This window comes from Uranotaenia lowii, chromosome 1 (assembly GCF_029784155.1).
Source record: "Uranotaenia lowii strain MFRU-FL chromosome 1, ASM2978415v1, whole genome shotgun sequence".
Lineage (NCBI taxonomy): Eukaryota > Metazoa > Arthropoda > Insecta > Diptera > Culicidae > Uranotaenia > Uranotaenia lowii.
In genome coordinates, this window is record NC_073691.1 from 32,121,522 (window position 1) to 32,148,080 (window position 26,559).

Below are 26,559 nucleotides of genomic sequence, written 5' to 3' on the forward strand. Positions count from 1 at the left end.
ACTTTTGAAATTATAATTATTAATAAGTTTCTGAACAACCTGGTTTGCAAAAGAATAATTGATCGTTCATTGTTGTGCAACGCTGCGCGATTAAATCATTATATCTGGAATGGGCATTCGTGAAGCAATACGCGCATCTTCGAAGTGAGTTGACATTTTTGTTTTTTCAGAACGCTCGCAGTCGATATACATATATCATCGCATCATTTTCTTGTCCTTTTTTTATTTAAAGAAAAGTTAGACATCTCAACAGGATACAGAAGTCCAAAATCAGAATTTTTAAATTTTGAAAAATTGTAAGACCATCAAAAAATAAATTAATGTATTTTGGAATTCTCACACTATTAGACATTTTTGCAAAAATTTGACCCAAGAGAAGTTTTAACCTTAAATTAAAAACTAATATGTATTTAACATAACTTTTGCTCCATATTTGGTCTGGACAAACACGAAGGCTATTTTAGTAGTCGTAAAATGTTTTCTAATTTAGTAGAAAGTAGAAACAGTAGTAACCTGTACCAAATCTCATGAATCTGTCTTTCATACACACCTATATATTTTTGAAAAAAAAATTATTATATCATATTGTCACGTTGACCCGAATGACAATTGTTAAAGGGTCTTTAATAAATATTATTATTATTATATTATTATATTGTCATTGAAAATCAGTTACCTATTAATCTATTTGCTCTGAATATATACAAAAAATTAAGGTGTGGCCGCCAGCCTATCTCATCTCCAAAATTTGGCCCGCCCGTTGAAAATGTTGGCCACCCATGTCTAAGAGCTTCTGTGCGATTCCTGTTGAAACTTTTGCGAACTTTACGTAGCTGGTTTCGTAGTCGTCGTAAATCGGGGTTCCATCATGCGTTCTTTGTTGTTTTGGAACGATGTGTACGTTTTAATGGTACATTTTGTTCTAAAACGGAATATAGTTTCACATAAAAAAAAATCAAGAGCGGATTCCACGTTTTCAGCAGCCTACAAAGATTCCTAATCTGTCGAATCTAACGCAGCAGCAACTGAATTATAATCGCATCTACGAAAATCAAAGTCAAGCTCTCCAACGGGTTCTTCGTGGGGACTATCCTCTTGGTTGATATCGAGGCATAGAATGTATGCCTTATGATGACGGTCCGTAGGCAGAATTGGGATAGCTGGCTCGAAAACGTCCAGGTTACGGGAATTATTTGAAAACGCAGGGTCTAAAAAGACTGTTGTTCGGTATGCTAGGACCTGGTACAAGCCGGTGGAAAGTAACCTTTCGACAAGAACGATTTCTGTTTCTGATGAGGGGTTCGTCAGTAGGAAACTACCTGTGTCATGATCATGCGTCCAATAAAGATGTGGCAGATTATAATCACCCACAACGATGACGGTGTCTCGGACAGATGCCAAACCCATTATTTGTTGAACTGCAGCAAAATGGGTTTCGTAATTGCGAAGACAGCTGTGAGGTCGCAGATAAATGCAGCAAAGGAACAGAGAACACGATTCAAAGTTGATTTTAACAACGGTTTGCTCCAGATGTTCACAGTCTTCGATGAAAAGAGGAGTTGCACTTAGGGTAATTTGTAATTGCACGAAATATTATGATTTGGCAGGGCATTTGCAGATAAGGCAAAAGAAACGAAAGTTTTCGTTACAAATAAGACAATGGCGTCGGAACTGTGTGGCCTGCACAGGAACTATATAAAAAAAAAAGTGTCTCCAAAAACGAATTTAGCCGTACATTCGATCCCACGACCATCCCGTGATGTTTTGGCCAGATTTAGCAAGCTGCCATTAGAGCAAAGTCGTTCAAGAATGTTATGCAGAGAAAGGGGTTCAGTTTGTTCCGAAAAACCTTGACTCACCCAACTACCCCTAGTTCCGCCTTTTTGAGAAATACTGGGCAATCATGAAGAGGAGACTCAAGGCAAAGGGAAAGGTTGTTAAAGACATCAACCAGATGAAGACCTGGTGGAACAAGATAGCTAAAACGATGGACGAAGAAGGTGTGCAACGCCTGTGCAGTGTTTCAGGAAAAACGAAGCTTCGGAAAGAAAATTGATTCTAATTTTGCGACCTTTGAGCAATTTTCCTGTGGTTTGGAGAGTCATGATCCCGAGCGGAATAAATGCACTCTAAGTGTGTAGGTAAGGGTGTCTTAATTTTGATAGTTTTATGTGAAAAATCCTCTTAAATCTTCATTATATTCCCAGATTCACCAATATTTCTACGAGAACACTTTTTCAATGCTTTAGATCTTTGCATTTGCAAAAATCGTTTAGACACTCACTGACGTGTTTGATGAAAATAATTTGTTAAACCAGTTCTACTTGCCGTTAGCAATAAGGAGAGAAGAAGAAGGCGAAGAAATTACGCAGAGTTTTGTTTGAAAATTTAAAAAAAAACCTTAAAACATTCAAACTTGAAACCTAATTTTAATTGATCATGTCAGATTAAGCTGAAAATTTGCACACGTCAGTTTTGGGGCCGATACATATATGTTTATATTCTTCTCAATAAATAATTCTCAACCTATGATTGAAAATTGATACTTTTACATGTCCATGTCCCCTCAGGCAAAACATATCTAAGATTTTAGATATGCCGATAAAACACGTTGATAAAATCGGTAGGTAGATATGTACGTTTTAGATAATGGATTTACGGGCGTTCCGCGCCTTAACCACTGCTCGATAATCGATGCTTAGGTCGGTTTAGTTGCTAAACGAAAATGGGCCACCGTAGCGCGATTTTCGTGATTGGAATCTTCCAAATTGGTAATTTATGGATATTTTCGATTCAAAATCCGTTAAACATTATTTGTTCATAAAAATTCGCTTCAACTGTTAGTTCTAGCCAGCGGTGCCTTCATCAATGGAACTGTTCCCCAGAACGGAACAGTTATCACCAACATCACCCATGTGACTCATGTGGTGCATCATGTCTACGAGCCGATTCTTCCGATTGGTTCTAGCAGTGGTGCCAGCAATAATACCAACGTGACCTTACCAGTTCCGCATCATGGTGGAAGCACAGCTGCCGTCCTGCCCCCTTTGGCCACAATCACTACGGCTTCACCGGTAGCCTCGGGAATTCCTCTGTACAAACATCCGCATTATGACAGCGCGGGTCAGGCCTTGTGGTTCCCGAAGATTATTGGGGGTACTCCAGCTACCCGAGGGGAGTTTCCTTCCAAAGTTTCTTTGCAGTTGGCTACGAATGGGGCCCATTTCTGCGGAGGAACCCTGCTGACCTTGAAGCACGTGCTGACGGCAGCTCATTGCGTAACCGATGTTCACGGGGTTCCCTGGAGCGTTTCGAGGGTGAGTTGGACCTAGATTTAAGTCGAAAAGTACTCCTTCAATCTTCTCTCTATTTCAGATCCAAGCCATGGCCGATGATCTGAACGTCCTGCCCAAGATGGGAAGCCCCACGCGTCAAGTCCGACAGGTTAAGTCCCTAAACATTCACGAACAGTACAACGCGAAGAGGCTGGAACACGACATTGCGCTGCTGAAGTTGGTCTCCGAGTTTACACAAACCGACACCCTGTATCCGGCAAAACGTGCTAGTTCTTCCCCAGCTGCCGGAAGCTTGTGTGCCCTCGCCGGATGGGGCGTTACCTCGGAGCACTCGCAAACCGTTAGTCCGACGCTGCAGCGGGTCAACATGGAGGTGGTGGCATTCGAGCAGTGCAACAGCGCCTACGAGGGAACACTGATTCGGGGCATGATGTGTGCCGCAGCTCCCGGAAGGGATGCCTGCCAGGGCGATTCAGGCGGGGCTTTGATGTGCAAGAACAAAGTGGTTGGGGTCGTTAGTTTTGGAGCCGGATGTGCCCATCCAAATTTCCCCAGCGTTCACGTCGATGTGGTGCATTACGAGAAGTGGATCAGCAAGGCTTTGAATGGAGCGGACAGATTTGGTCATTCGTTTGCAATTCTGGCAGCACTGTTGTCGGTTGTTGCTAGCTTTGTTGTTTATAGTTAGATGGATAATAGCTCTTAATAGTAAAAATTTACAAACATAAAAGAGTAGGAGCGTTTTTAGGAAATCGTATTCTTTGATATAAACTTTTCCATATCAACAATTTCAAAAATAAATATGTAATTAGATGAAACCTGTGTTTAATTCCTAAATAAACATCATTGACAATCACAGATTCTTAAAAAAGTATTTGATTTGATAATTTCATCATAATTTTGGAAATTTTCTTCAGTTATGCTTTGAACGGAGTTTAAAAGTATGTATAAATAATGTATAACATATATTTTATTGCCTAACATATGGCGTTTGAAACAAACAATCATAAAACCAATTTTATATTACAAACAAACTAATCCGCGATCATAATATGAACTTCATATTTCATCTTTAAATCGTTATTCATGATTTAAAATTCTAAACTCAGAGTTCTCAGATCAAAATTAAAATTTAAAAAAATAACTATAGATAATTTTCTCTTTTTTTAGGACAAAACTTCATAAGCCGTTTCAAATAAAAGTTATTATAAAAAAGGACAAAACAAGGAATCGAGAAGCAAAACTAAGGATAAAAATTGTTAAACCATTGTAATACCTGGGCCAATAAAAAGGTACGATAGTATTTTGAACTAAGTTTTTCATATATTTACTTTGCTTAAAAAAATTGCACAGAACCTAACTCGCTTTTCACCATCCAACTATTCGTTGCAAACTGCTCAACCTCAGCATTGCCAATCGTCTCAAAACTGTTAAGAGCATCTTGAGCGCCGCTATCGGTAACGGTCTCCAATTTTTTTCTACTCTTCTTTTTCTTAGCTTTAGGCTCTTTCTTCTCCCGTTGCTTTCGCGGTTTTTTCGGTCCCGAATGCTTTTTCTGCACGTGCTTGATGCGGAAATGTTCGCCCTTGAATATTCGCTTACACTTTCCGATGCCACAGGGAAAATCTTTGTCCGAAGTATGTGTCGTCATGTGTCTGGCCAGATAGTTTTTCCGCCAGAATTTCTTCCCACAAATCCCACACTGGTGTTGCTTTTCTTCGGTGTGCATCCGTAGGTGCCGACTGAGCGAATTTTTCGTTTTAATCGATTTGCCGCAAAAGTCGCAATCGTACCGTTCTTTGTCCTTGTGCCGGGCTATGTGCCCATGGAGACCGTTCCGATCGGCGAACTTGTGTTCACAACCTTCAAGGGGGCAGGCGTATGGCGTGAGGCCTGCGTGCTGATTTCGGTGCCGCTCCCTAGCCTTCTTGTGAACCATCTCCCCGCAAATGTCGCAAATCTAGAATGTAAATATATTTTTCATTTATTTTCGTTATAAAGGTTTGAACATAAATTGATAACTTACCGAATACTTTGGCATACGGGAACAATTTTTGGGTCCACGCTTTAAAGGGGGATCGCCTGGGTTCCGTCTACGCTTCTTAACCAGATGATCTGGTAATCTGGGTCGTCCACGTTTCCTTTTATCAGCCGTTGACAACGGTTCTGCGCTAATGTTTGGTTTTTCTTCCTCCGAAGAATTGCTTTCAAAATTTTCTTCTCCCTCATAATCCGAATCATTTTCGTCGCTGAAGTCCGAATCTTTGGGGATAGCTATTTTATCATTTTTATTGATAAAATCATCAAATGCATCCTTCTGGGAGTTCAGAATATTAAGTTCTGATTCGTCCTTGATATCTTCCTGCGGAAGTAGTTCATCACAGTTCGTTTGTGGGACTTCCGTCTTGAAGGAAACATCCTCGAATTGCTTGCCAATTTCGGCATTCAGTTGTTCTACGAATGTCCGGCAGCTGCCCACCACCTCACCGATTCGCAAAATACTTTTCGGAAGCTCCCAGCTTCTACCGAGCAGTAACTGTGCCTGCTCACAAGAATTTCGAAACAACCGAACCATATGGAGCAAATCAACACACATTGGGCACACTCCAGTAAATTGATCACCGGGTTGAATCTACAGTGATGAAACAAATTTAAATTTTAAACTTCGTTAATGTGTACGACTTCACTGTTTAAATACCTACCGCAATGAAAACCGCTTCACGGATGGCCACTTCCAGTTCTGGACTGGCTAGGGAGTCGCTGAGGTCGCACTTGTTCCATGACACCGAGCACAATCGACAGGGAGCTGTTTCGGCGGGCTGGATTCCTAAATTTTCGACCCTTGTCCGGGCCGATCTCCGTGTTTCGTTCATTTTGCCCAGCAAAATTTGTTGTTGTTGTTTACCGAAGGCAAAAAAATGTAAACAAACCATTGGAGCGGCGCCATAAATTACGTAACATCTTCTAATTGATTCCTAGAATGATTTTCTTGTATTTTGCAGCTCTTTAAATAAGTAAAACTGAATTAAATTCAAACTAACGAAACTTAACTGTCGTGTTTCGAAATAGAATCAGTTTCACAGTTTTTTACTACAATTTTGTGGAACATAATCTATGGATGCGTTATTTTTGTTTTGATGGCTCTAGCATATCATTTGAAAACGACACAAGTGGGGAAAGTTGAACACTGATGATGATGATTGTGGGAGGAGTTTTTCATGATGGGTGGTTTAGTTTTCTTGGACCAAGCACGATGAAAAAAAAAAACCGTATCGTTGGATATTTTGAAGAAAGCGAATGAGCTTTAATTTCTTTTATTCAATTCAAGATTATTCTAAGACAAAGTACTGTAATGTATACTTTTGTCATAATGAATCAGTTTTAAAACCAAAAATATTCTTTTGTAACGAACCCTATAATTGAAGGTGTGCTCCATGATTTTTTTTTGGGAAAATCCAAATTTTTGTCATTTTTATCAATTTCAAATTTTTATCACTTTTGAAATTTTTGTCATTTTTTGTCAATTTTGTCAATTATTTCATTTTTTTCATTTTTGTCATTTTTGTTATTTTTGTCATTTTTGTCATTTTTGTTATTTTATTCATTTTTGTTATTTTTGTTATTTTTATCATTTTTATCATTTTTGTCATATTTTCATTTTTGTCATTTTTGTCATTTTTGTCATTTTTGTCATTTTTGTCATTTTTGTCATTTTTGTCATTTTTGTCATTTTTGTCATTTTTGTCATTTTTGTCATTTTTGTCATTTTTGTCATTTTTGTCATTTTTGTCATTTTTGTCATTTTTGTCATTTTTGTCATTTTTGTCATTTTTGTCATTTTTGTCATTTTTGTCATTTTTGTCATTTTTGTCATTTTTGTCATTTTTGTCATTTTTGTCATTTTTGTCATTTTTGTCATTTTTGTCATTTTTGTAATTTTTGTCATTATTGTCATTTTTGTCATTTTTGTCTTTTTGGTCATTTTTGTCATTTTTGTCATTTTTGTCATTTTTGTCATTTTTGTCATTTTTGTCATTTTTGTCATTTTTGTCATTCTTGTCATTTTTGTCATTTTTGTCATTTTTGTCATTTTTGTCATTTTTGTCATTTTTGTCATTTTTGTCATTTTTGTCATTTTTGTCATTTTTGTCATTTTTGTAATTTTTGTCATTTTTGTCATTTTTGTCATTTTTGTCATTTTTGTCATTTAAGCCATTTTTGTCATTTTTGTCATTTAAGTCATTTTTGTCATTTTTGTCATTTTTGTCATTTTTGTCATTTTTGTCATTTATGTTATTTTTGTCATTTATGTCATTTTTGTCATTTTTGTCATTTTTGTCATTTTTGTCATTTTTGTCATTTTTGTCATTTTTGTCATTTTTGTCATTTTTGTCATTTTTGTCATTTTTGTCTTTTTGGTCATTTTTGTCATTTTTGTCATTTTTGTCATTTTTGTCATTTTTGTCATTTTTGTCATTTTTGTCATTTTTGTCATTTTTGTCACTTTTGTCATTTTTTTCCTTTTTGTCATTTTCGACATTTTTGTCATTTTTGTCATTTTTGTCATTTTTGTCATTTTTGTCATTTTTGTCATTTTTGTCATTTTTGTCATTTTTGTCATTTTTGTCATTTTTGTCATTTTTGTCATTTTTGTCATTTTTGTCATTTTTGTCATTTTTGTCATTTTTGTCATTTTTGTCATTTTTGTCATTTTTGTCATTTTTGTCATTTTTGTCATTTTTGTCATTTTTGTCATTTTTGTCATTTAAGCCATTTTTGTCATTTTTGTCATTTTTGTCATTTTTGTCATTTTTGACATTTTTGTCATTTGTGTCATTTTTGTATTTTTTTTCATTTTTGTCATTTTTGTCCTTTTTGTCCTTTTTGTCATTTTTGTCCTTTTTGTCATTTTTGTTATTTTTGTCATTTTTGTCATTTTTTTCATTTTTGTCTTTTTTGTCATTTTTGTCTTTTTTGTCATTTCTGCAATTTTTGTCGTTTTTGTCATTTTTGTCATTTTAGTAATTTTCATATTTTTTGTCATTTTCTCATTTTTGGATTTTTTGTAAGTTTTATTTTTTTTGTCATTTCTGTCTTCTAAGCATTTCTGTCCATTTTTCAAATTTTGTAACTTTTGTCAATTGTTTTCATTTTTGACATTTTACTTTTATCTACAGTACCGTTCATAATTGTATAGAAATTGGAGGCACGCGCACTGTCACTTCGACTTTGAACTTCTATAACTTTTTACTCTGATGATATTTTTTGATCATATTTTCTGCGTTTGATAGATCAACTATCATACTATTTTATCACAAAATTTGAGCTTTCTGGAGTATGTGTGGCTTTAGATACAGTAATTCTACTAAAATCGGACTTTTTGGACTTTTCTCATTCAAACGCCAATATCTCAGAAACTACGCTACATTTTTTATTAAAATTTTGCAGAGTAATTGTTGAAATATAAAGCAAGCATGTCTGAAGTTTTTGAAAAGTTCTATTGATATGATCAAAAGTTACGCGAGGTACAATATTTCAGGCATGAACCTAGAAATGCGATTTCTATAGAATTTTGGACGATTCATGAGAACAACATTGTTTCCATACACAAATCAATCAAAAAATATCTGGCAAAAGAAATGAAGGAAAGAAAAAATGTAATAAATGATCCATTTGTGTTTTAAAATCAGAATCATGCGATATTGTTCTGATTTTTTGGTTGGAATAGATTTACTGGTTGTTAAACAGAAAATTGGATTTTTCTAGAAAACATTCGTCCAAAATTCTATAGAAATCGCATTTCTAGGTTCATGCCTGAAATATTGTACCTCGCGTAACTTTTGATCATATCGATAAAACTTTCCGAAAACTTCAGACATGCTAGCTTTATATTTCAACAATTACTATACAAAATTTCAATAAAAAATGTAGCGTAGTTTCTGAGATATTGGCGTTTGATTGAGAAAAGTCCAAAAAGTCAGATTTTCGTAGAGTTACTGTATCTCAAGCCACACATACTCCAGAAAGCTCAAATTTTGTGATAAAATAGTATGATAATTGATGTATCTAACGCAGAAAAGATGATCAAAAAATATCATCAGAGTAAAAAGTTATGGAAGTTCAAAGTCGAAGTGACAGAGAGCGTGCTTCCAATTTCTATACAATTATGAACGGTACTGTATATGTAAAAATGTAAAACTTAACATACTGAGTACTGAACTTCAAGCATAAATATTCAAATTTTTCGGTACAAACCTGTATTTTTGAACGCCGTATCTGATTATTTGTTCAATATCATATTATTATCGGGGTAGGGAATCTGAATTTAATTTTGAAATATATTATTTCATGAGATTCTTTCATTCCTTATTGTGTGGAGCATGAATGTATGTTTGAGCTCAACAATGCTTTCTCTAGTTGCCTTTGGGTTGCCATTTTTCGTGAGTTTGAGGCTTATAACGTAAGCTTGCCAGAATTTTTTCAAAACGCATCCGGGCCAGACAAATCCAGACAGTTTTATATAAAAACCTTGTAAAATCCGGGCGTTTGGTTTTAAAATTGACGACCATAAATCCGAGCAAATTCCGATCAAATTTTCTCAAAATGCGGAAATAACTCAACAAAAATCAAGAAAAAAAAAGGAATTATAATTTGTTCATTCAAACTTATCGACAGATTTTAAATTGTATTTTATTTTCATGATTGTTTTTTGTAAACTTGCTCAAAAAATTTCGTTTTCGAGGCGTTTGTTTTTTTTTTTTTGTTTGATTAACCAAATAAAGTGAATAAATGTGGGCATATTCCGGCCATTTCTCAATGAATTCCGGGCAACCAGGTCAGGCTTTACTATTTTTAAATTTTGTATTTAATATCCGGGCAAACCCAGCTAAAGACAAAGCGGCAGGTAAAGCACAGATTAAAATGGCAGTTGCTAAGTTGTTTTCGGATCGTTCCGGCACTGGTAAACAAATAGAGAGTAGTTGGAAATGCACAGATGCAAACATGTGCGAACATATGTGAATTGAATAATTTATAAAAGCAATTGAAAAACTGTTATTATATTCGTTATAGAAATACAATGGCTTTTCATTCGTGAAAAATTTATTTACGGACCTTCGTTATCTATATAAAGCTACAACTAAAGAAGTAATCAACATGGCCACCACAGAAGCTTTTATCATCGACGACGAGCTGTAAAAAATGAGATAAAATCGTAAGATTAATTTTCAAATTTATTTACCTTAACCTACCCATCGAATCCGGGCATCGGAGTGGGTCCAGCCTGTGGGTTATCGGTCCGGGCAAACTGTTGCTGGATCCACTGTTGGTGGAACCGAATCTGTGTGTAAACCGTCGCCGTCGTATTTTGCCCGCAGCCAAACCCAAACGAAGCTACTCCAGCCATCCGCCCATCGCAGTACAGCCCTCCGCCACGGTTGGACACGCAAAGACCCTGGGCCTGAGTTGTCCCCGTAACGCAGATCATCGAATCGCGAATCATGGATGGGTGCATAGAGTTACAGGCGGCCCGCTCATAGACGCTTACGGCTAGCTGCTGCAAGGCCATCGTTTGAACTCCGGGGGTCCAATTCCAGCCAACAACCTGGCAGCCACTGTTTTCCGGGACGATCCGGTCGATCATTTCCACCGGGGCGATGTGAGGTTGCCCCGTTTCCGGGAAAACGAAGCTGCCAACGATCCGCAGTACGGCGATGTCATTTTCGAATGTAAACGGATTGTACTGGGGATGAACGAAAACCCGGTCGATCTGCTGCGATGGCGTTGTGGCGTCGATGTTGATGATGCCACTTCTAACCAAAAATTGAGTTGAAGCTAGCAGGTTGTTCTGATCGTTGAGCACGCAACTGCCCGCCGTGAGAACATGGTTCTGGTTAAGGATGGTGCCTCCACAGAATGCTTGCTGACCAATGTTGATACCCACTTGGGCAGGGAACGCTCCGATTGCGGCCGGAGTTCCACCGACCAGGAAAGGCGTCACTTCGGAAGCACCGGAAACGTATTGCAGGAACAAAGCTGCTGAAGATAGGAAAGCTGATTAACCAGGCTTTGTTATTACCAGTTGACGTCAATACCTGTGAAAGCCCACGTGATCTCTAAACGAGTCATCGTTACTGAGGAATGTTATCCTATTCGAGGTTGGTCCGGCACTGAAGTTGTCTTGGCGTACCGCCCGCAAAATGTTCGGATACCAACTGATAACGGTTGCTGCTTTAGATTACCCCAAGTCCAAAGAAAAAATGTTACCAACAATTGTACCGAATGATAAAATTCGGTAGTATTCAATGTACTAAACCAGAGGTCGGCAACCTACGACTCTTTAACACGTTCGTCGCCATTGGACCCATATTCGTGTGACGGGTGTATTTCATGCGAGGCCCCGTCACATCAAAAACGTGTGACGCTCTCTTACTCAAGATAGCCACGCGTTGCAAAGCATGGATTCTCCCACCTCACTTTCTCGCTCTGAGAATTTCTTTGGGGCCGGCTAGTAAAACTACCAAAATGAGCGTGGCGACGAACGTGTTTATGAAATAAGTAAAAAAAAGTAAAAAATTAAACTACTATAGGCTTGGTTGGCAATTTCTCCCCGAGTGACTTTGAAAATGCATCTCAGTGAATATTTCGTTCTCTAACACTAGCTACGTTTTGTAGAGACACCGGACATAGACCAAATTGAAAAGCAATGGAGAGAACGGCAGGGTGAGAGCAAGAGCGAACATTCAACTGAAAAAGTTAAGGGGAGCAGCTCTAGCTAACTAAAGAGCAAACCAGTTCAAAACTGAAAATTTCGATTATCAGTGTAAAGCATTTTGGAATAATTAGTTAAGCGCACTCGGAATCGAAGAAGAGAACAGTGCAATTTACACGATGCGCTGTCCGTATGTGCAAATAGAAGACCAACTATGGAGCAAGGCTTAGCAGATGCCCTACTTCATTACGACTTGTCCTACTTTTTGATCCTTTGTCCTATCGTTCTACCTTAGGTTTAACATGTCCTACTTTTTCTCTTTCCATTTTTTTTTTAAATATTTTTCCTCACCATACCTACTTTCATTGAGAACGCCAATGGTGTTTCAAATTATAATTTTTATCTAATTTAAAAAGGAATGCATTCCTTAAAAGTTTTTGTTTTGGTAAAATTGTAATCAAAATAAAAAATTTGGCTCTTTCAAACATTGAAATTTTCCTCATTGGGAGTTTCGACTCTTCGGACTCAAAAAGTTACCGACCCCTGTACTAAACCACTTATACCGAGGGTCTTTAAAGAATTCGTGAAGGTTCCTGTCGTGATTGAGAGTACAAACGATCAACATTTACCGCCGAGAACAGGTTTATGGCGTCGTTCGTCCGAATTTGACGTGTTGTATCGCGCTAATCTAACTTATTAACTGGATTTTGGGGCAGTGTCAACTGATAAACTATCATCGATAAGGGGCGCTGCTTTCCCTGCGAGTTCAGTTGCCGAAATGTAAACGGTCCTCGTATCAATGAACGGACTAGCGCTTCCCAATTATTTTCATGTTTTAGCTAATTGAACCATCGTTGTCTGTCGCTTCCGAAACTTGATTGATGGCTTCTGTGCGTTCGATAAGGTTCTTAGGATCCGACCGGCAATAAACCAACTGGAAATGAATTCAGTACATTTCCGAAAATTGTAGAACAAACATGAATTTTCTAATCACACTTTTAATCCCACTAACTTTGGCGGCAACAACGCCCCCAAATCCAACCCTAATAGGGGGAACCAATTCTAACTGGGGTGACTTTCCTTCGGCTGTGTTTATCCGAACTCCAATTCTAAGCTACTGTGGAGCAGCCATAGTACATCCTCGATTTATACTAACTCTAGCGCATTGTGTCTACGATGATCAACTAGGGGCTCCGATGAAGCAGAACCAGGTGGAAGTTGTGGCCGGAGACATCCATTTCTATCCGGCCTCCTACCAAAGGCAGCAACCGGAAGTGGTCGAGATTATTGTGCATCGGAATTATACTTCTTACAACCATAACGCAGATATTGCTCTGTTGAGGTTGGGTACGGCTTTCCAGCTGCCCTCGAATACAGTGGATGTGGCAATTCGGCAGCAAAGGATCGTGGCGAATGCAGTTAGCTGTCAGCTGCCTGGTTGGGGTGTTAACCGAAATGTGAGTACCCTCAATCTTTCAATTATCTGAGCTTTTCATGGCGTTTCAAAACTAAAAATTGCTGCAACAATACTTGTCAATTGACAATTCTCGCGTTAGCTTTCATTACGTCGTATCAAACATCTTAACAATACAAAGAAAACTGCTGCAAAAGTTATCAAAACAACTTTAGAATTTGTGTTCCACTCATAGAATATGTTGTCCAGGCTACAAATATTCTAAATGGAAAGAAGTTGCGACTAGTTTATGTCAGATTTTGTATTTTTTTGTAATAAAACTGTTTGTTTGTTAAGTCAGAATCGAACCCATCGCAACATTCTTATTTCTACTTGCCAGTCCGATAACTATACCAATTTACAAACTGAGTGAATAAGCAAAAGAAGGTTTATTGTAGGAGTCTATTAAAGTAGAAGTTATAGTATATTTCAGAAAAAAAACCACTGTGTTGACCGTCTGTCGTTTAGCAGGTGGTTGTGTTTATTCACCCTTGTCTTTGATGGGAATGGGAATAGGAAACTATAAACTGTTTTCTATTGCCGCAGCATTGTCTTGTAATGGGATATGTTTTGTTCGGTTTCTTTCAGACATAAAGGGTGTCCACGATGAATTTGCCACACTATGAAATTGCTTCTACTTTTCAACCGTGGGGTAGAATTTAATGAAAATTTGGGTGGATTTAGTTCACAGTGCATTGTTTACATCCTGCAAGTTTTAAAGTCCTGTGATCAAAACTCGCAGAAATGGAGTCGAAAGAACAGCTTGTGCGTGATAAAATCTTGCGCATTCATCACGAGAACAAGGATCTCTCGCATCGTTTCATCGCTAAAACGTTGGGAATCGCTAATTCTACGGTGTCGGGAGTGATTAAGCGGTTCGAGGAACGATTGACCACCGATCGGAAGCCCAGAAGTGAAGGAAAAAGTATTCCGTGCAACACAATAAAACCTACTGGTCCAACACTCCTGGAAAACTAGCTCAGCAGCAGGAGACCCCAGAACTGTATCTCAGGGTCGGCCTTTTTACTACTGGGTAACCGGAGGGAACGCGAACAAAAACTTTACGGGGTTTTAGTTTCTTGCAAAATCAAAAAAAGATTATTTTTTTTTGTTTGTTTCGATTATAGTCGTTTTACCATCTTTATGGCATTCGCGACTTAACAGAAAAAAAAATCTTTTTTTGATTTTGAAAGAAACTCCACAGCTTACCCCGTAAAGTTTTTGTTCGCGTTCCCTCCGGTTACCCAGTAGTAAAAAGGCCGACCCTGAGATACAGTTCTGGGGATTATGTTTAGTTGAAACTGCAAGAATTTATTGACTCTATTGAATTTATCTCGAGGGTTTTATTGATTGCAAAAGCTGTGGGTGTGTAGTGTGGTTCAGGGGCACTTCTATTTAATTTTTGAGGAAGTACATACCGTCGACGGATTTACTGCTATCGTTGGCGCGCTTTCTGGTTGCTGGTACTGATCTGTTTCTGCTTGTTGCTGGTAGTTCTTGTAAAGTGGCTTGCGTAGGCGTCTTCCCTCCTTGACTTTATCGGCGGACCACAGCAAGGCCGTATTGGCTGCTCCGAGACTGGCCAAGTCTTTCGTAGCGATCCCGTCGGTCCGCTGGACTGCCCCATCCGGGGGAAACTACACAATGTGCCTCTCGCTACAATGTGGCTGGCTTCCCTGCTCACGCTCGCTCACTGACTGACTGGCCTGCGTACACGCTCGTGTCGGATGACCAAGTGTCGGTTTCATCAATACACACATAACCCTCCTGCCCTATCAACATTTATGAGAATTATTACAAAAAAAGTTGTTCGCTATCTAACAACAGGACCATAAAGTACCTTCAAGCACAAGAAAGATGCGCAAGTAAAATTTTAGAAAAACCACACTTCATAGGCTAATTGGGCCACAATGGTCTTAAGCCTTGTCTCTCAAGGATTGTTTACATTTTTTTTATTTTATTTTTTTTGTTGACGTTTTATGAACTTTAAACTTGGTTTGCGTAATCTATAAAACTGTAATAAAATTTAATGATTTCACATTTACACTCTGTGTTACAATGTTTTGAATTGGGAAATCCATTTTTTTAAACTTGATTTTTTTTTACCGCATGTTTAAGAAACTCCGAGAGGGAAAAATTATCAACGAATATCTGCGGCTTCTTTTGTATTTTGGCAAATTTTGCTAATGTTATTTGATATTCAATAATTTTATGAAATTTATAACTCATTTCTCGTTCCGAATTCTCACTCTCTTCGCATGAACAATAACTTACCTTTATTGACTCGCTATCAAGACATACTGTATTGGTCATCTTAAATAACATTCATGCTTTTCAATTTCAAGTTGTTCTTTGAAGCTTCCAAGCTATTTTTACAATTCGCATTACTTAAATTCGTCCCACTGCTCCTGCAATCCTCTTTTTTATTTTTAAATTTTCGAGTTGTCCTTTCAATTCAACTGGAATTCAAAACAATGTATCCAAGTAATTCTCTCGACTTGCATCAATATTCATATTCATCTCAAGCTGTCTCCCCACCTCGCTTGGTTATAATTTCTATGAGATACCATAGTTTCAGGTTGTCTACTTGAACTCACTTGGAATTCATATCATCCGTATCGTTTAGCTGTATTCCCAACAAACTTGACAATTTTAAATGATTAGTGCAAGCTGTTCTTCGATTTCCATTATTGTTTATTCCTATTCAAAGCTTATTTTTCATTCTGCATCTTTATGAATTTGTGTAGATTCCATAACTATCCTCACAATACGCTTTAGGATTTCAAGTTGTCATCTAAATTCATATGAAATTTGATAAATCTGTTCAAACTATTCTCTCGACACGCTCAATAGATTTTTCTTATCTCAAGCTGTTATTTCAACACGTTCAGGCTGCCTTTTTAATTCGCCTATAAGTTTTCATGCTGTGCTTTCAATTCACTAAAGTTGAAATTCAAAGCTGTCTCCTCAACTCTTTTCAATACTTTTTTTTACCTTGTTTCAATATGACTTCAATTTTCTTGGCCTTCCATCCTCTCCTAGAAGACCTTATAATTCATTTCACGAATTTTTTTTTTCAAAAATTTTCCTTATAAATCGTTCTCAGGAGATTTTTTTTAATTTCTTCAAACCCTCTTAATGGTGTTTTTTTGTTTTATTTCAAGCAGTCCTCTCTACCCGCTTGATCAACAAGCTGTCCTCTGAACACGTTTGATTTTTATTTTATCAATACGTTTAGGCTGTCCTCTCAACTCGTCTCTCATTTTGAAGCTGTCCTCCCGACCCGCTTGATCACCAAGCTGTCCTCTCAACTCGCTTATTGGTGTTATTTTCAAATGTATTTCAAGCTGTCCTCTCAACTCGCTTGATTTTTTTCAATAAGTTCAGGCTGTCCTCCAACTCGCCTTCCAATTTCAAGCTCTCCTCTCAACCCGCTTGAAATTGTGAACATAACCATGCTGTCCTTACGACTCGCTTACTATTTCATTATCATTCGTGTTTCGGCATTATTTCATAAAACACTTTTTGCTAATTTTCTAAAACACTAGTTATCTATCACATAATGCACTATTTTTTTCTTTTTTTCACTTTACACGAAATAGCTTCCGAAAATCATCCAACTGTGTTACTTTTTTTTTTCTTAATCTTAGAACTACCCATTTTCCGCAGTTTTTTGCAATTGGTAATTCAGAAAGTGTCTGATTTCTAAGCAACTGTGCTGAAAATTTGTTCAACGTGAATCGTTGATCGCTTTTGTTTACTTTTCTGATTCAATTTTATAATTTCTCATTCGATTAAGTTCACGAGAAATTACCTGTCACGGTCGCCAAATGTGCAGACTGGCCAAGTCTTCCGTAGCGATCCCGTCGGTCCACTGGAATGCTCCATCCGGGGGAAACTACGCAATGTGCCTCTCGCTACAATGTGGCTCGCTTCCCTGATCACGCTCGCTCACTGACTGACTGGCCTGCGTACACGCTCGTGTCGGATGACCAAGTGTCGGTTTCATCCATACACACACATGCCAAAAAAACGGTTGATTCGCAGGTTGTGCAGAATCTTACGGCCGGGGTTAAGGCCAAGGTTCGGGCATTTGCGTATGGACTGTTAATAAAATACGAGTAAAATGATAAAATGAAGTTTGATAGTTATTTTTCAATCCCTGAAAATTTGTTGGTAATCAGATGTAAATTCGAATGATATATTTTGTGTGTGGCAATTTTATCGTGGGCACCCTTTAGAAATCGTTCTCATGAATTCATTCAAGTATAACTAACACTTTTAGAAAAAAAAATCAATCATATTATTTACCTTTAATTTTTTTATTGGTACTAAATGGAAGTTATGCTCTAATGATAGTTTTGCCATAAAATCTTTCTAATTTCATTCTTTTTTAACATTAATTTTTTCCAGGCTGCAAACGGTATAATAACAGCCGAACAGAAATACATACAACTTCCGATACTAGACCGCGATTTCTGCAACGGAGTGTCCCTACACGAGGGTCGCATCCGCGAGAACATGCTCTGTGCCGGAACGATGCTCCAAAGCTACAACGCTCCTTGTACCGGAAACTTCGGATCCCCCCTGTACTGCGAAGGTCAACTGACAGGGTTATTGACCTTTGGAGCCAACTGCGGTGCCGAAAACGATCCACCGGTTTTCACCCAGGTACGTTTCTTCAATCGCTGGATCGATGAAGAAATTCAACGTCGTCTTTGAGATTGGAACGTAGCGTGCGCAATAATTCATGAATAAATTGTTTTGTTTTGATACTTTCCCATGGAATGGACTCAATGTCACACTCGACTCTCTATCTTATCCGATTAATCCCTCCGGGTTAGTGATATCTAAAAAGGTTAGCTACTGATATCTTGGGGCTTGGCTTTTGAAAACTATGGGTGCAGATGTCAGTGTATCACAATGATTGTCAGGAGAACGGCATTTTTGTTGGCGCTTGTAGTCGCTGCGTCTGCCTCTGATATTACGGAGGAGGAACTTCTTCCGGACCCACATCTGCTAGGTGGTGTTGTAAGATCTTTCGGAGATTTTCCTGCAGCTGCCTTTATCGTAACTCCGGGAAGAGAGATTTGCGGAGCTGCTGTAGTGGATGAACGTCATGTTGTAACCCTCGCTCAGTGTGTCCTTAATGGGACCTATCATACCATCAACCCCAGGCTGTTGCGAGTCAATGCCGGAGATATCCGTATTATACCGGTATCCCACACTCGCCAGTCAAGGCTGGGATTAGCCGTCTACGTACATCCGCATTTTAAATCACATTCACTGGAAAATGACATCGCGGTTATTCGTGTAAGTTCATGATCACACTTGATTCCAATTCTTGAAGGTTTAATTTCTTGAACACAAATTCTTTTACAGCTCCAAGAACCGTTCCACTTGCCATCGAACGAGGTAGAACCGGCTTTCCGTCGGACCAGGATTGTTCCCAACAACCATCCATGCCACCTAGTCGGATGGGGACAAATTACCACAACAGGAACTACCATCGACTATAACCAAAGATCAATTCCCCAAACGGTCAACGATCGGGATCAGTGTACCAACCTGCGTCGAATTCGGCCCATCTTCGAGAGTATGATTTGTGCCGGAAATCTGGTGGCCGCACCCACAGGTCCAGCTCCCTGTAACGGAAACCTCGGTTCCGGGCTGTATTGTGACGGGGATCTCGCTGGGTTGCTTTCGTACGGGCTGAACTGTGGCCTGGCTAACAATCCGCCAACTTTCACGCAGATTCGGTTTTTCAATCCCTGGATCCAGCAGCAGTTGACGAGAACCGATATTCCACCGCATGGATGGTCACCATTGGATTTCGCTGTGAACAATCCTTAAGTGAAAAAAAAACCTGTAAATATTTCTGTAACAATACAAGAAGAAGATATTAAATAAAGCGTCTGATGGCGCTGAAGTTCACGTGAGTCAGACAGAAGCTTCTATATTTTAATTGTACTTTAGCTGAGAACGAGGCCTTTTTTAATGACAAAATCTAAAGCAATCGAAGTTATAAGATAGGATTTTCTTGTAATAAACGAAAAAACTGTTTTAAATCGTTCAGTAACAACCCTTAACCCTTAACCGTATACCAACCGTTCAGCGATACCTCGTTACAAGAATCTCTTGCAAAGATATAATATTCTGCAAACAGTGCCAAAATTGAGCTTGAAAAACTGAAAAAATAGAGTTTACTTTTAATTCAAAATTCAACAAAGTGAGAATTACGCATGTTTCACAATTTCCAGATATTCACAACATAAAAATATATAAAACAACATTTGTTGTAATATTTTAATATTTGTGGATATGATATGAATATGAATTGTACGTCTCGGTGGTCGAGTAGTTAGCGTGGTAAGACGGTAATCGCTGGTCCACTGATGGCATGGGTTCGATTCCCATCTCGGTACAGGGTATTACATGTTAATCTTAAGTTGTCCACGACATTTATTCAGTCTGTAAAGCCTATGTCGGCTAAGACGGTGTATGTCTTTTTTTGAAAGTCAACTTGTTTGAAAGGATAAAGATGAGCGGAGTGTCCCAATGCTCGATCGGTTCGTCCAACTTTCCCAAAGCCTTGACGTGTCGCTGAAAATCATCCACTAGTGTGTTGAGGTCTTGAGCTGACTCATACTGGATCGGTGGAAGATTGTACAGGCCTCGAAACAGCTCCTTTTTGAGGAATCGCTTGTTATCGTAACGCTTCTTAAGCACATCCCACGTCGACGAATAATTATCGGCTTGGATATCCACCGACTCGAATGGTTTTCTGGCCTCTCCTTCCAGCGACTGTAATAGGTACTGCAGCTTATTGACGATCGGTATGTCCTCGTTACAGTGAATCATCGAAATGAAATTGTCGCGGAATGATATCCATCTCGATTCATCCCCGCTAAACTTCGGTAGATCGATTTTCGGCAACCGATGATGGAAACTGGAAGACATGCTGTGAGAAGCCGATGCGTGTATGATCGTCGAACTCAACGGATGCTCCCTACTTTCCAGTTTGGACAACAAGAAACCTTTCGCTCTGCAAAACCGATCCTCGAAATCCGCCCGAAATTCCAGATGTGTCTCGAACCGTTCTTCGCTGTCACCCATCTCGATGTCGTTCTGCACGTTCAAGAAGAGTTCGTTACACTTGTTGAGCGCCTCCAAACGTACCGCAACCTGGCAACAATCCCGTTCATAGGTGAAATCCGCTACGAACTTCTCCACCACATCTCGTTCGGCACATGCTCGTCGTCTCGTCAGAAGGTCCGCTGCTAACTTTTTCTCCGCCTTGCTAGCCATCACTCAACACCACTCAAATCACACTTAAAACACCAAAACGACCATATATGCCACCAATGATTGACTTTCGGATGTTTTTTTATAAATAATTTCAATTTATTTTTATTTCGTATGAGTTGCTATTGGTTTGACCGGTACTGTTGTCAGCAACTTGTATTAATAACACCCAGTAATGCTACAATCGCTTCAAAATGAACTCCGAAAGCGATTAGAATTTTTTCCAAGAATCCAATTTTTGAAGTGTCGCTATACTTTTGCACGATACTGTAGTCGAGCAACTTGCCCCAACGCGCCTCAGCAATGTTCCAGTGTCTCAGTGACCACTGGAAGTGAATTCCATTTTTTCCAAAAAACTTTCAAATTTGCAGGTGTCGATGTATTTTTGAACGACACTGTAGAGTGCACCACCCTTGATGCACTTGCAATTCGCCGTAGAACTGACTTTTAGTCACAAAATGCAATTTCGTAAAAAAAGTTATTTAATTTTTACTTGTTGCAAAACTTTTGCGCTGTACTGTGTTGCAAAATGTTTGTACTGCAATGTAATTCTGTCGTTTGTTTTGATTCCACAATAAATCTTCAAAATTACATTGCAGTACCCCATCGACGGGGGGTTGTCGAGAAGTGTGCCTTCGACCCCATGGTTTGGAGCTGGAAAGCTGCTCTCAATCGGCACACAACAGGCATAAAAGTGGATAACCTCAAATCTTGGAGGTAAGAGGTCGGGTTTCGAGTCGTTAGAAGAGAGGTCAGGCCTCGAATCTTCAGGAGAAGAGGTTTGTGTGGTCAACCCCGAGTCTTTACGATAAGAGGTCGGGTCTCAAATCGTTAGAGGAGAGATCAGGCCGTTAATCAACAGAAGGAGGGGTATAAGTAGTTACCTCGAGTCATTACTGTCGAGACCGACCGTAGTTACCGCCATTTTCTTTCATTCGAATTCTAATTTTTTTTGACACGAGAGATCAACGCGATCCATCTCTCATAAAGTTCGTCTATAAACTGATCTCGCTTTTCGTTTCAAAACGCATCGCACTCTCTTTTCAGAACTCTACACACTTTTCTCTCGTTACCTGACGCTTACGCTGACTCACGCATGTTGCCGACTGCCGGCCGACCGAGTATTTCTGTGTTCGCTCATTTCCTATTTACCGTGTTGCCAATCTTTCAGTATACAAGTTTCGTTTAATTTAGTTATATTAGTTTTATTTCCTACAATTAGAGCACCTGCAACGGTTCAGGCGTAAATATTGGTTTTAAGTATACCAGTTTTAGCACAATTTAAAATTTTAGAATCGTCTAAAACACCCACTCCCCACCGGTGTAGGAGCAAATTTAAAACGGAAACACTTCCATTGCAGACACTCAATAATTGAGAAGAAAAACCCATTTTATTGGAAAAATTGCATAAGTTTTGAGTTTCACGGTTGATTGTCTTAAAATTAATTCTACGAATATTCTTTTTGACAGAATAATTATTTCAACTATTCTACCAGGATTTCACTAATTTAAAAGCAAATATGACTACACAACGAGGAAAAAAGGTCAATTGAAACAATTCTTCAATTAATTCAATCAAATTGCTTTGAATCAATGGAATAAGGTTTTGTTAAAATGAAATGAAAAAGCAATTTTTTTTTCAAGTTATTGCTGGCATTGATAAAGGAAACGAGAAATGTTTATCCCAAAGTCAAAGGAAATTTCCCTTTTTGTTTGACAAAAACTTGCTTCACTATTTGTAAATTTATGTATGGATACAGAAAAATAAATAAATAAAAATATTGACGAAAACTCCGAGCAATCCATACGAAACTAAAAATCTCTCAATATCTCAAATAAAACAAAAATTATAGAACAAACAATAAACATTTATTTTACCTCATCGAAAAAGTATTAAAATTTTCTTTTCGTTTATTTTTTTTCAAATTTTAGAACGCTGACTGGATTCACTAACTCGTTGAGCCCAAATGAAAAGCTTTTTATTTAATGATATTAAATCGAGAATAATGTGCCATCTATTATTTCTACTTGATATGGTTTTTATTAACATCTATTCTCAATTTATGTTACGTATAGGGTGGTTGAAGCGAAAAAAAAATTCAAATAATATCTCAAAAAGAAATTATTATCACACCCAATGTTACCCAAACATGTGTGAAAGAAATCATTGTTGGCTAAAATTTTCTCACCGTGAACTAAATCGGTCTGTCGTATATTTTGAAATCCTGTTCCAAATTTGCATGAATTTGGAACAAAGGCGTATAACTGTTGGGAATTTTGAAATCGATAACTGTGCTAAAACAGCAATTTACAACACCGGTGCCAGCCGAAATGTTTTAGCGTGGTCGAAAACCGTGTTTTGCATCTACCGTTGGGACAGCCCTTACGAGGAGAGGTCGGATTTCGAGTCACCAGCAGGGTTGCCAACTGTTTTTCGAAAAAGTCTGGAAGATTTTGAAAAAATGTCTGGAAATATCTGGAAAAGTCTAAATAGCTTACCTTTGGGGAAGATGGTGACCTTTTTTTTGGGTCGCCAGATCCCAATGTTGCAGATAGCCACTAATCGTTTGTTTCTGACACTATCACTTACGTGTTCTGTTTGACTCTCAACTTAACGCACAACTTCTCAACCACTGCTGCATTCAAAATTCATTAATTCTAATCATTTACTGGCGTATTTTACCATGACCATTTTGAATTTTCATAGTTTCATAGAACAATTTACGTCCTAAGCCAAAAGTCTGGAAATGTCTGGAGGAAATGTCAAAAGTCTGGAAGTCTGGGAACCTGAAAAAATGTCTGGCAAAAGTCCAAAAAGTCTGAAAGATCCAGACAAAATCTGGAAGGTTGACATTAATGGTCACCTGAGGAGAGATCGGGCGTTGAATCATGAGAGGAGAGGTCAACCTCGAGTCGATCCGAGGAGGGGTCGGATCTCAAGTCCTTAGAGAAGAGATCAGGCCTCGAGCCGCGAAGTGGAGAGGTATATGTGGGAATCTCGAGTCATTGCGGTAGTATCCTCGGAAGAGCCACTTGTCGTAGCTAGTTTGTACCACGTCTAGCTGGTGTTTCGTACCGAATACGACTGTCCTTCTTATGGCTAGGTGCCGTTCCTTGCTGTTCGTTACACATTTGAATGATGGTGATTATTCACACGGAGTATATCATGAGTATTCCAATTTTACCCATGAATCAAGAGCAAAAAAGAATTCTGTACCAACACGTGAAAAGGATGTATCTCCATATATGGTGAATCGAGGAAAACGCGTTTGAAAAAAATACAACCTATTTTAAATCGCTAATTAAAAATCACTTGAAATTTTTACTTTTTATGAAACACAAACGAATTTTAGAAGCATCCCCTACATGTTAGAATAGAGGGATATAAATTTTCATGAAAAAACAACGCGTTATCGTAGATAGAACCTAGCTCACTTAATATTTTTTCTCCCTTGTTTATACACCCTTTGCTATTTTCTCATTCCTAGCTTCAGTTTTAAGCTCGCGTTCATTTGCAACTATGTTTTTATGTTGAATTAAGTGTTTAATCTTTACCAACACATAAAAAGGACCAATTTCCATATATGGCGTATCGAGAAAAGTGCGTTTGAATAAAATAAAACCTATTATAAATCCCTAATTAAAAATCGCTTGAGATTTTTGCTTTTTATGCAAGACAAACGATTTTTAGAAGCAGATAGCAGAGAACTATGTGTTAGAATAGAGGAATATCAATATTCATGAAAAAACAACGCGCTATCGTAGATAGAACCTTGCTCACGTAATATTTTGTCTAACCTGTTTATACACCCTTTGCTATTTTCTTATTTTTAGCTTTAGTTATAAGCTCGCATTCATTTGCAACTATGTTTTTATGTTCAATAAAGAGTCAAATTGATTATTTTGAGTTTGTTTGCGGAGTAGTAGCGAAAAAAAAATCCGGAGTAAAGGGTGTATATCAATGTGATGGCAGTTCTGGTTTTAGAATGTTTATAGATCCTTTACTCAAATTGAGTTTTTAATGTAACGGAATAATATTTTCTGAAAAGGGTTTTACCGTTAAGTAGTGCAAATGTTGGCCTATCATGAGGTACTGAAATTGGTTTTTGTTTACTTTTGGAGATAGATCCTTTTCACGTGTTGGTACAGAATTGATTTAAAGGTAATTGAAAACATGATACTGATTCCAATGAGACGCATCTTAACAAACATTTTGGCTGATTGAAAACGCCAACTCGCTGAACAAAAGCTGAGGTAAAGCGTAATTGCTGTTTCAGCTTGCTGGCTGAATAAAGGCAAACCAAAATGCTGTTGCAGCGTTTCAACTCTTTTAAAAAAGTTTTAGTGCATTTTTAGTACTAGAGAAGTTAAATAGTAGTTAATGTACCTATCATTTTTCTTTGTTCAACCATTCCTGCTACCTTTGAAATTTGACAGACTGTGACATTTTAGCTGGGTAATTTCTCCAAATCCAGATGATTAAGGGCTCAAAGCACCCTTCTTAGTGAATTTTGGAGGCCTTCTTTCAGCAAGATTGCTGATTAAAATTTTACCCACGTTATTTGTTTAGCCCTTTTTCAGCAACTTATATTTGTTGGAATGAAGAAACTTTTAGAGAGCTTTTCCCTTTTGCACTGAGTCAAGCATTCAGACGAAGATCTCTTAGTTTCAAGATAATCAGGCTGTTGTTCTCTCGAGCAAATCGTTGGCGACGCCAAAATTGAAGGGAAGCCGATAGGATCTGATTCACGTCAAAGCAGTCATTGTAAGCTTTTCTCGCCTCAAGCGTTTGATACAAAGTTTGTGTGTTGATCGCATTCGTTGCATATCTGCCGGGCGCAAACATTTCGACGACATCTTCCTTCAATCTGCTTATACTTATATTGATTTCGATTTTTGTTATGCAGCTGTAAAGAGTTGCGAACTATTTTTATCGGCCCCTTTAGATCATTAATAGGTATTAAATCGACAATTTATGAAAGAATGGCTTAGCTTGAGGTTGAATTCCTGGACAAAAAATCGTAAAACTTTACTCGAGTATGCTTGTTTTCTACGAAAAACACATCGATACCAGAAAGGCTTCGTGAAGAGTGTCCACGATGAAATTGCCAAACACGAAATTGATTCGCAAAGTTCGAGTTATCATCCGATTGCCATCAAATATTCAGGAATTGAAAATTAACTAATAAACTTAATTTTACCATTTTATTCCCGTTTATTTACAGTCCATATGCAAATGCCCGCACCTTGGCCTTAACGCCAGCCATATGATTCTGCATGTAGATCCATACTTTCTTCAGTTCCTTGACTGTCTTCACTACCTTAGGTCGTTTAAGAAGGTGCTGCTTCATAATCTCCCAGTACTTCTCGATGGGACGAGCTCCAGAGTGTTGGGACGGTTGAACATTTTCGGCACGAAATTGACTTTATTGTCCGCATGCCACTTCAGCACGTCCTTGGAGTAGTGGCATGAGGCCAAATCCGGCCACAAGATTGTTGGGACGTTGTGGGTCTTTAGGAGAGGTAACCACCGCTTCTGGAGGCACTCTTTCATGTACCTACACCAGTCTGTTCATCGTGTTCTGGGTCACGAAAGGTGCACTCCGCTTCCCGCACGTGCAGATGGCTTGCCAAACCAGGAATTTCTTCGCAAATTTGGACATCTTCTGAGTGCGGACATGCTCCGGAACGCTGAACTTATCCTTGGCCGTGAAAAACAGGTTGCGGGGTTCTGTTTGAAGTCGGCCTTCACATATGTTTCGTCGTCCATGATGCAGCATTCAACTTTCATCAGC

The 26,559-nt window shown here is 38.4% G+C and overlaps 6 protein-coding genes across 7 annotated transcripts; 3 read left to right on the forward strand and 3 right to left on the reverse strand.

The window, feature by feature from the left end:
• Positions 1-2,694: 2,694 nt before the first annotated feature.
• LOC129739423 (trypsin beta-like) lies at positions 2,695-4,152 on the forward strand. The gene is made up of 3 exons (XM_055730874.1): positions 2,695-2,771; positions 2,845-3,317; positions 3,376-4,152. Exons 1-3 carry the CDS (start codon positions 2,726-2,728, stop codon positions 3,982-3,984), a joined length of 1,128 nt encoding a protein of 375 aa, XP_055586849.1. The 5' UTR covers positions 2,695-2,725; the 3' UTR covers positions 3,985-4,152.
• A 480-nt stretch (positions 4,153-4,632) lies between these two features.
• On the reverse strand, positions 4,633-6,169 carry LOC129758873 (zinc finger protein 782-like). The gene is made up of 3 exons (XM_055756467.1): positions 5,999-6,169; positions 5,323-5,928; positions 4,633-5,256 (listed from the first exon to the last, which is right to left on the reverse strand). The coding sequence occupies exons 1-3, from the start codon at positions 6,167-6,169 to the stop codon at positions 4,633-4,635; spliced, it is 1,401 nt and encodes a 466-aa protein (XP_055612442.1).
• A 4,210-nt stretch (positions 6,170-10,379) lies between these two features.
• Positions 10,380-11,503, reverse strand: LOC129740557 (trypsin-like). Of its 2 annotated transcripts, none has more exons than XM_055732262.1 (3): positions 11,390-11,503; positions 10,547-11,330; positions 10,380-10,487 (listed from the first exon to the last, which is right to left on the reverse strand). In XM_055732262.1, exons 1-3 carry the CDS (start codon positions 11,421-11,423, stop codon positions 10,415-10,417), a joined length of 891 nt encoding a protein of 296 aa, XP_055588237.1. In that variant the 5' UTR covers positions 11,424-11,503; the 3' UTR covers positions 10,380-10,414. The 2 variants fall into 2 exon arrangements, with proteins under 2 accessions (XP_055588237.1, XP_055588236.1); XM_055732261.1 differs by having other exon boundaries at positions 10,547-11,333; positions 11,390-11,481.
• A 1,384-nt stretch (positions 11,504-12,887) lies between these two features.
• LOC129740146 (serine protease 55-like) lies at positions 12,888-18,246 on the forward strand. Its single transcript, XM_055731753.1, has 2 exons — positions 12,888-13,463; positions 17,873-18,246. Exons 1-2 carry the CDS (start codon positions 12,984-12,986, stop codon positions 18,179-18,181), a joined length of 789 nt encoding a protein of 262 aa, XP_055587728.1. The 5' UTR covers positions 12,888-12,983; the 3' UTR covers positions 18,182-18,246.
• A 136-nt stretch (positions 18,247-18,382) lies between these two features.
• On the forward strand, positions 18,383-19,409 carry LOC129740148 (serine protease 1-like). The gene is made up of 2 exons (XM_055731754.1): positions 18,383-18,772; positions 18,842-19,409. The coding sequence occupies exons 1-2, from the start codon at positions 18,383-18,385 to the stop codon at positions 19,310-19,312; spliced, it is 861 nt and encodes a 286-aa protein (XP_055587729.1). The 3' UTR covers positions 19,313-19,409.
• Positions 19,410-19,948: 539 nt separating this feature from the next.
• LOC129758889 (uncharacterized) lies at positions 19,949-20,767 on the reverse strand. The gene has a single exon (XM_055756468.1). The coding sequence runs from the start codon at positions 20,765-20,767 to the stop codon at positions 19,949-19,951; it is 819 nt and encodes a 272-aa protein (XP_055612443.1).
• Positions 20,768-26,559: the final 5,792 nt, after the last annotated feature.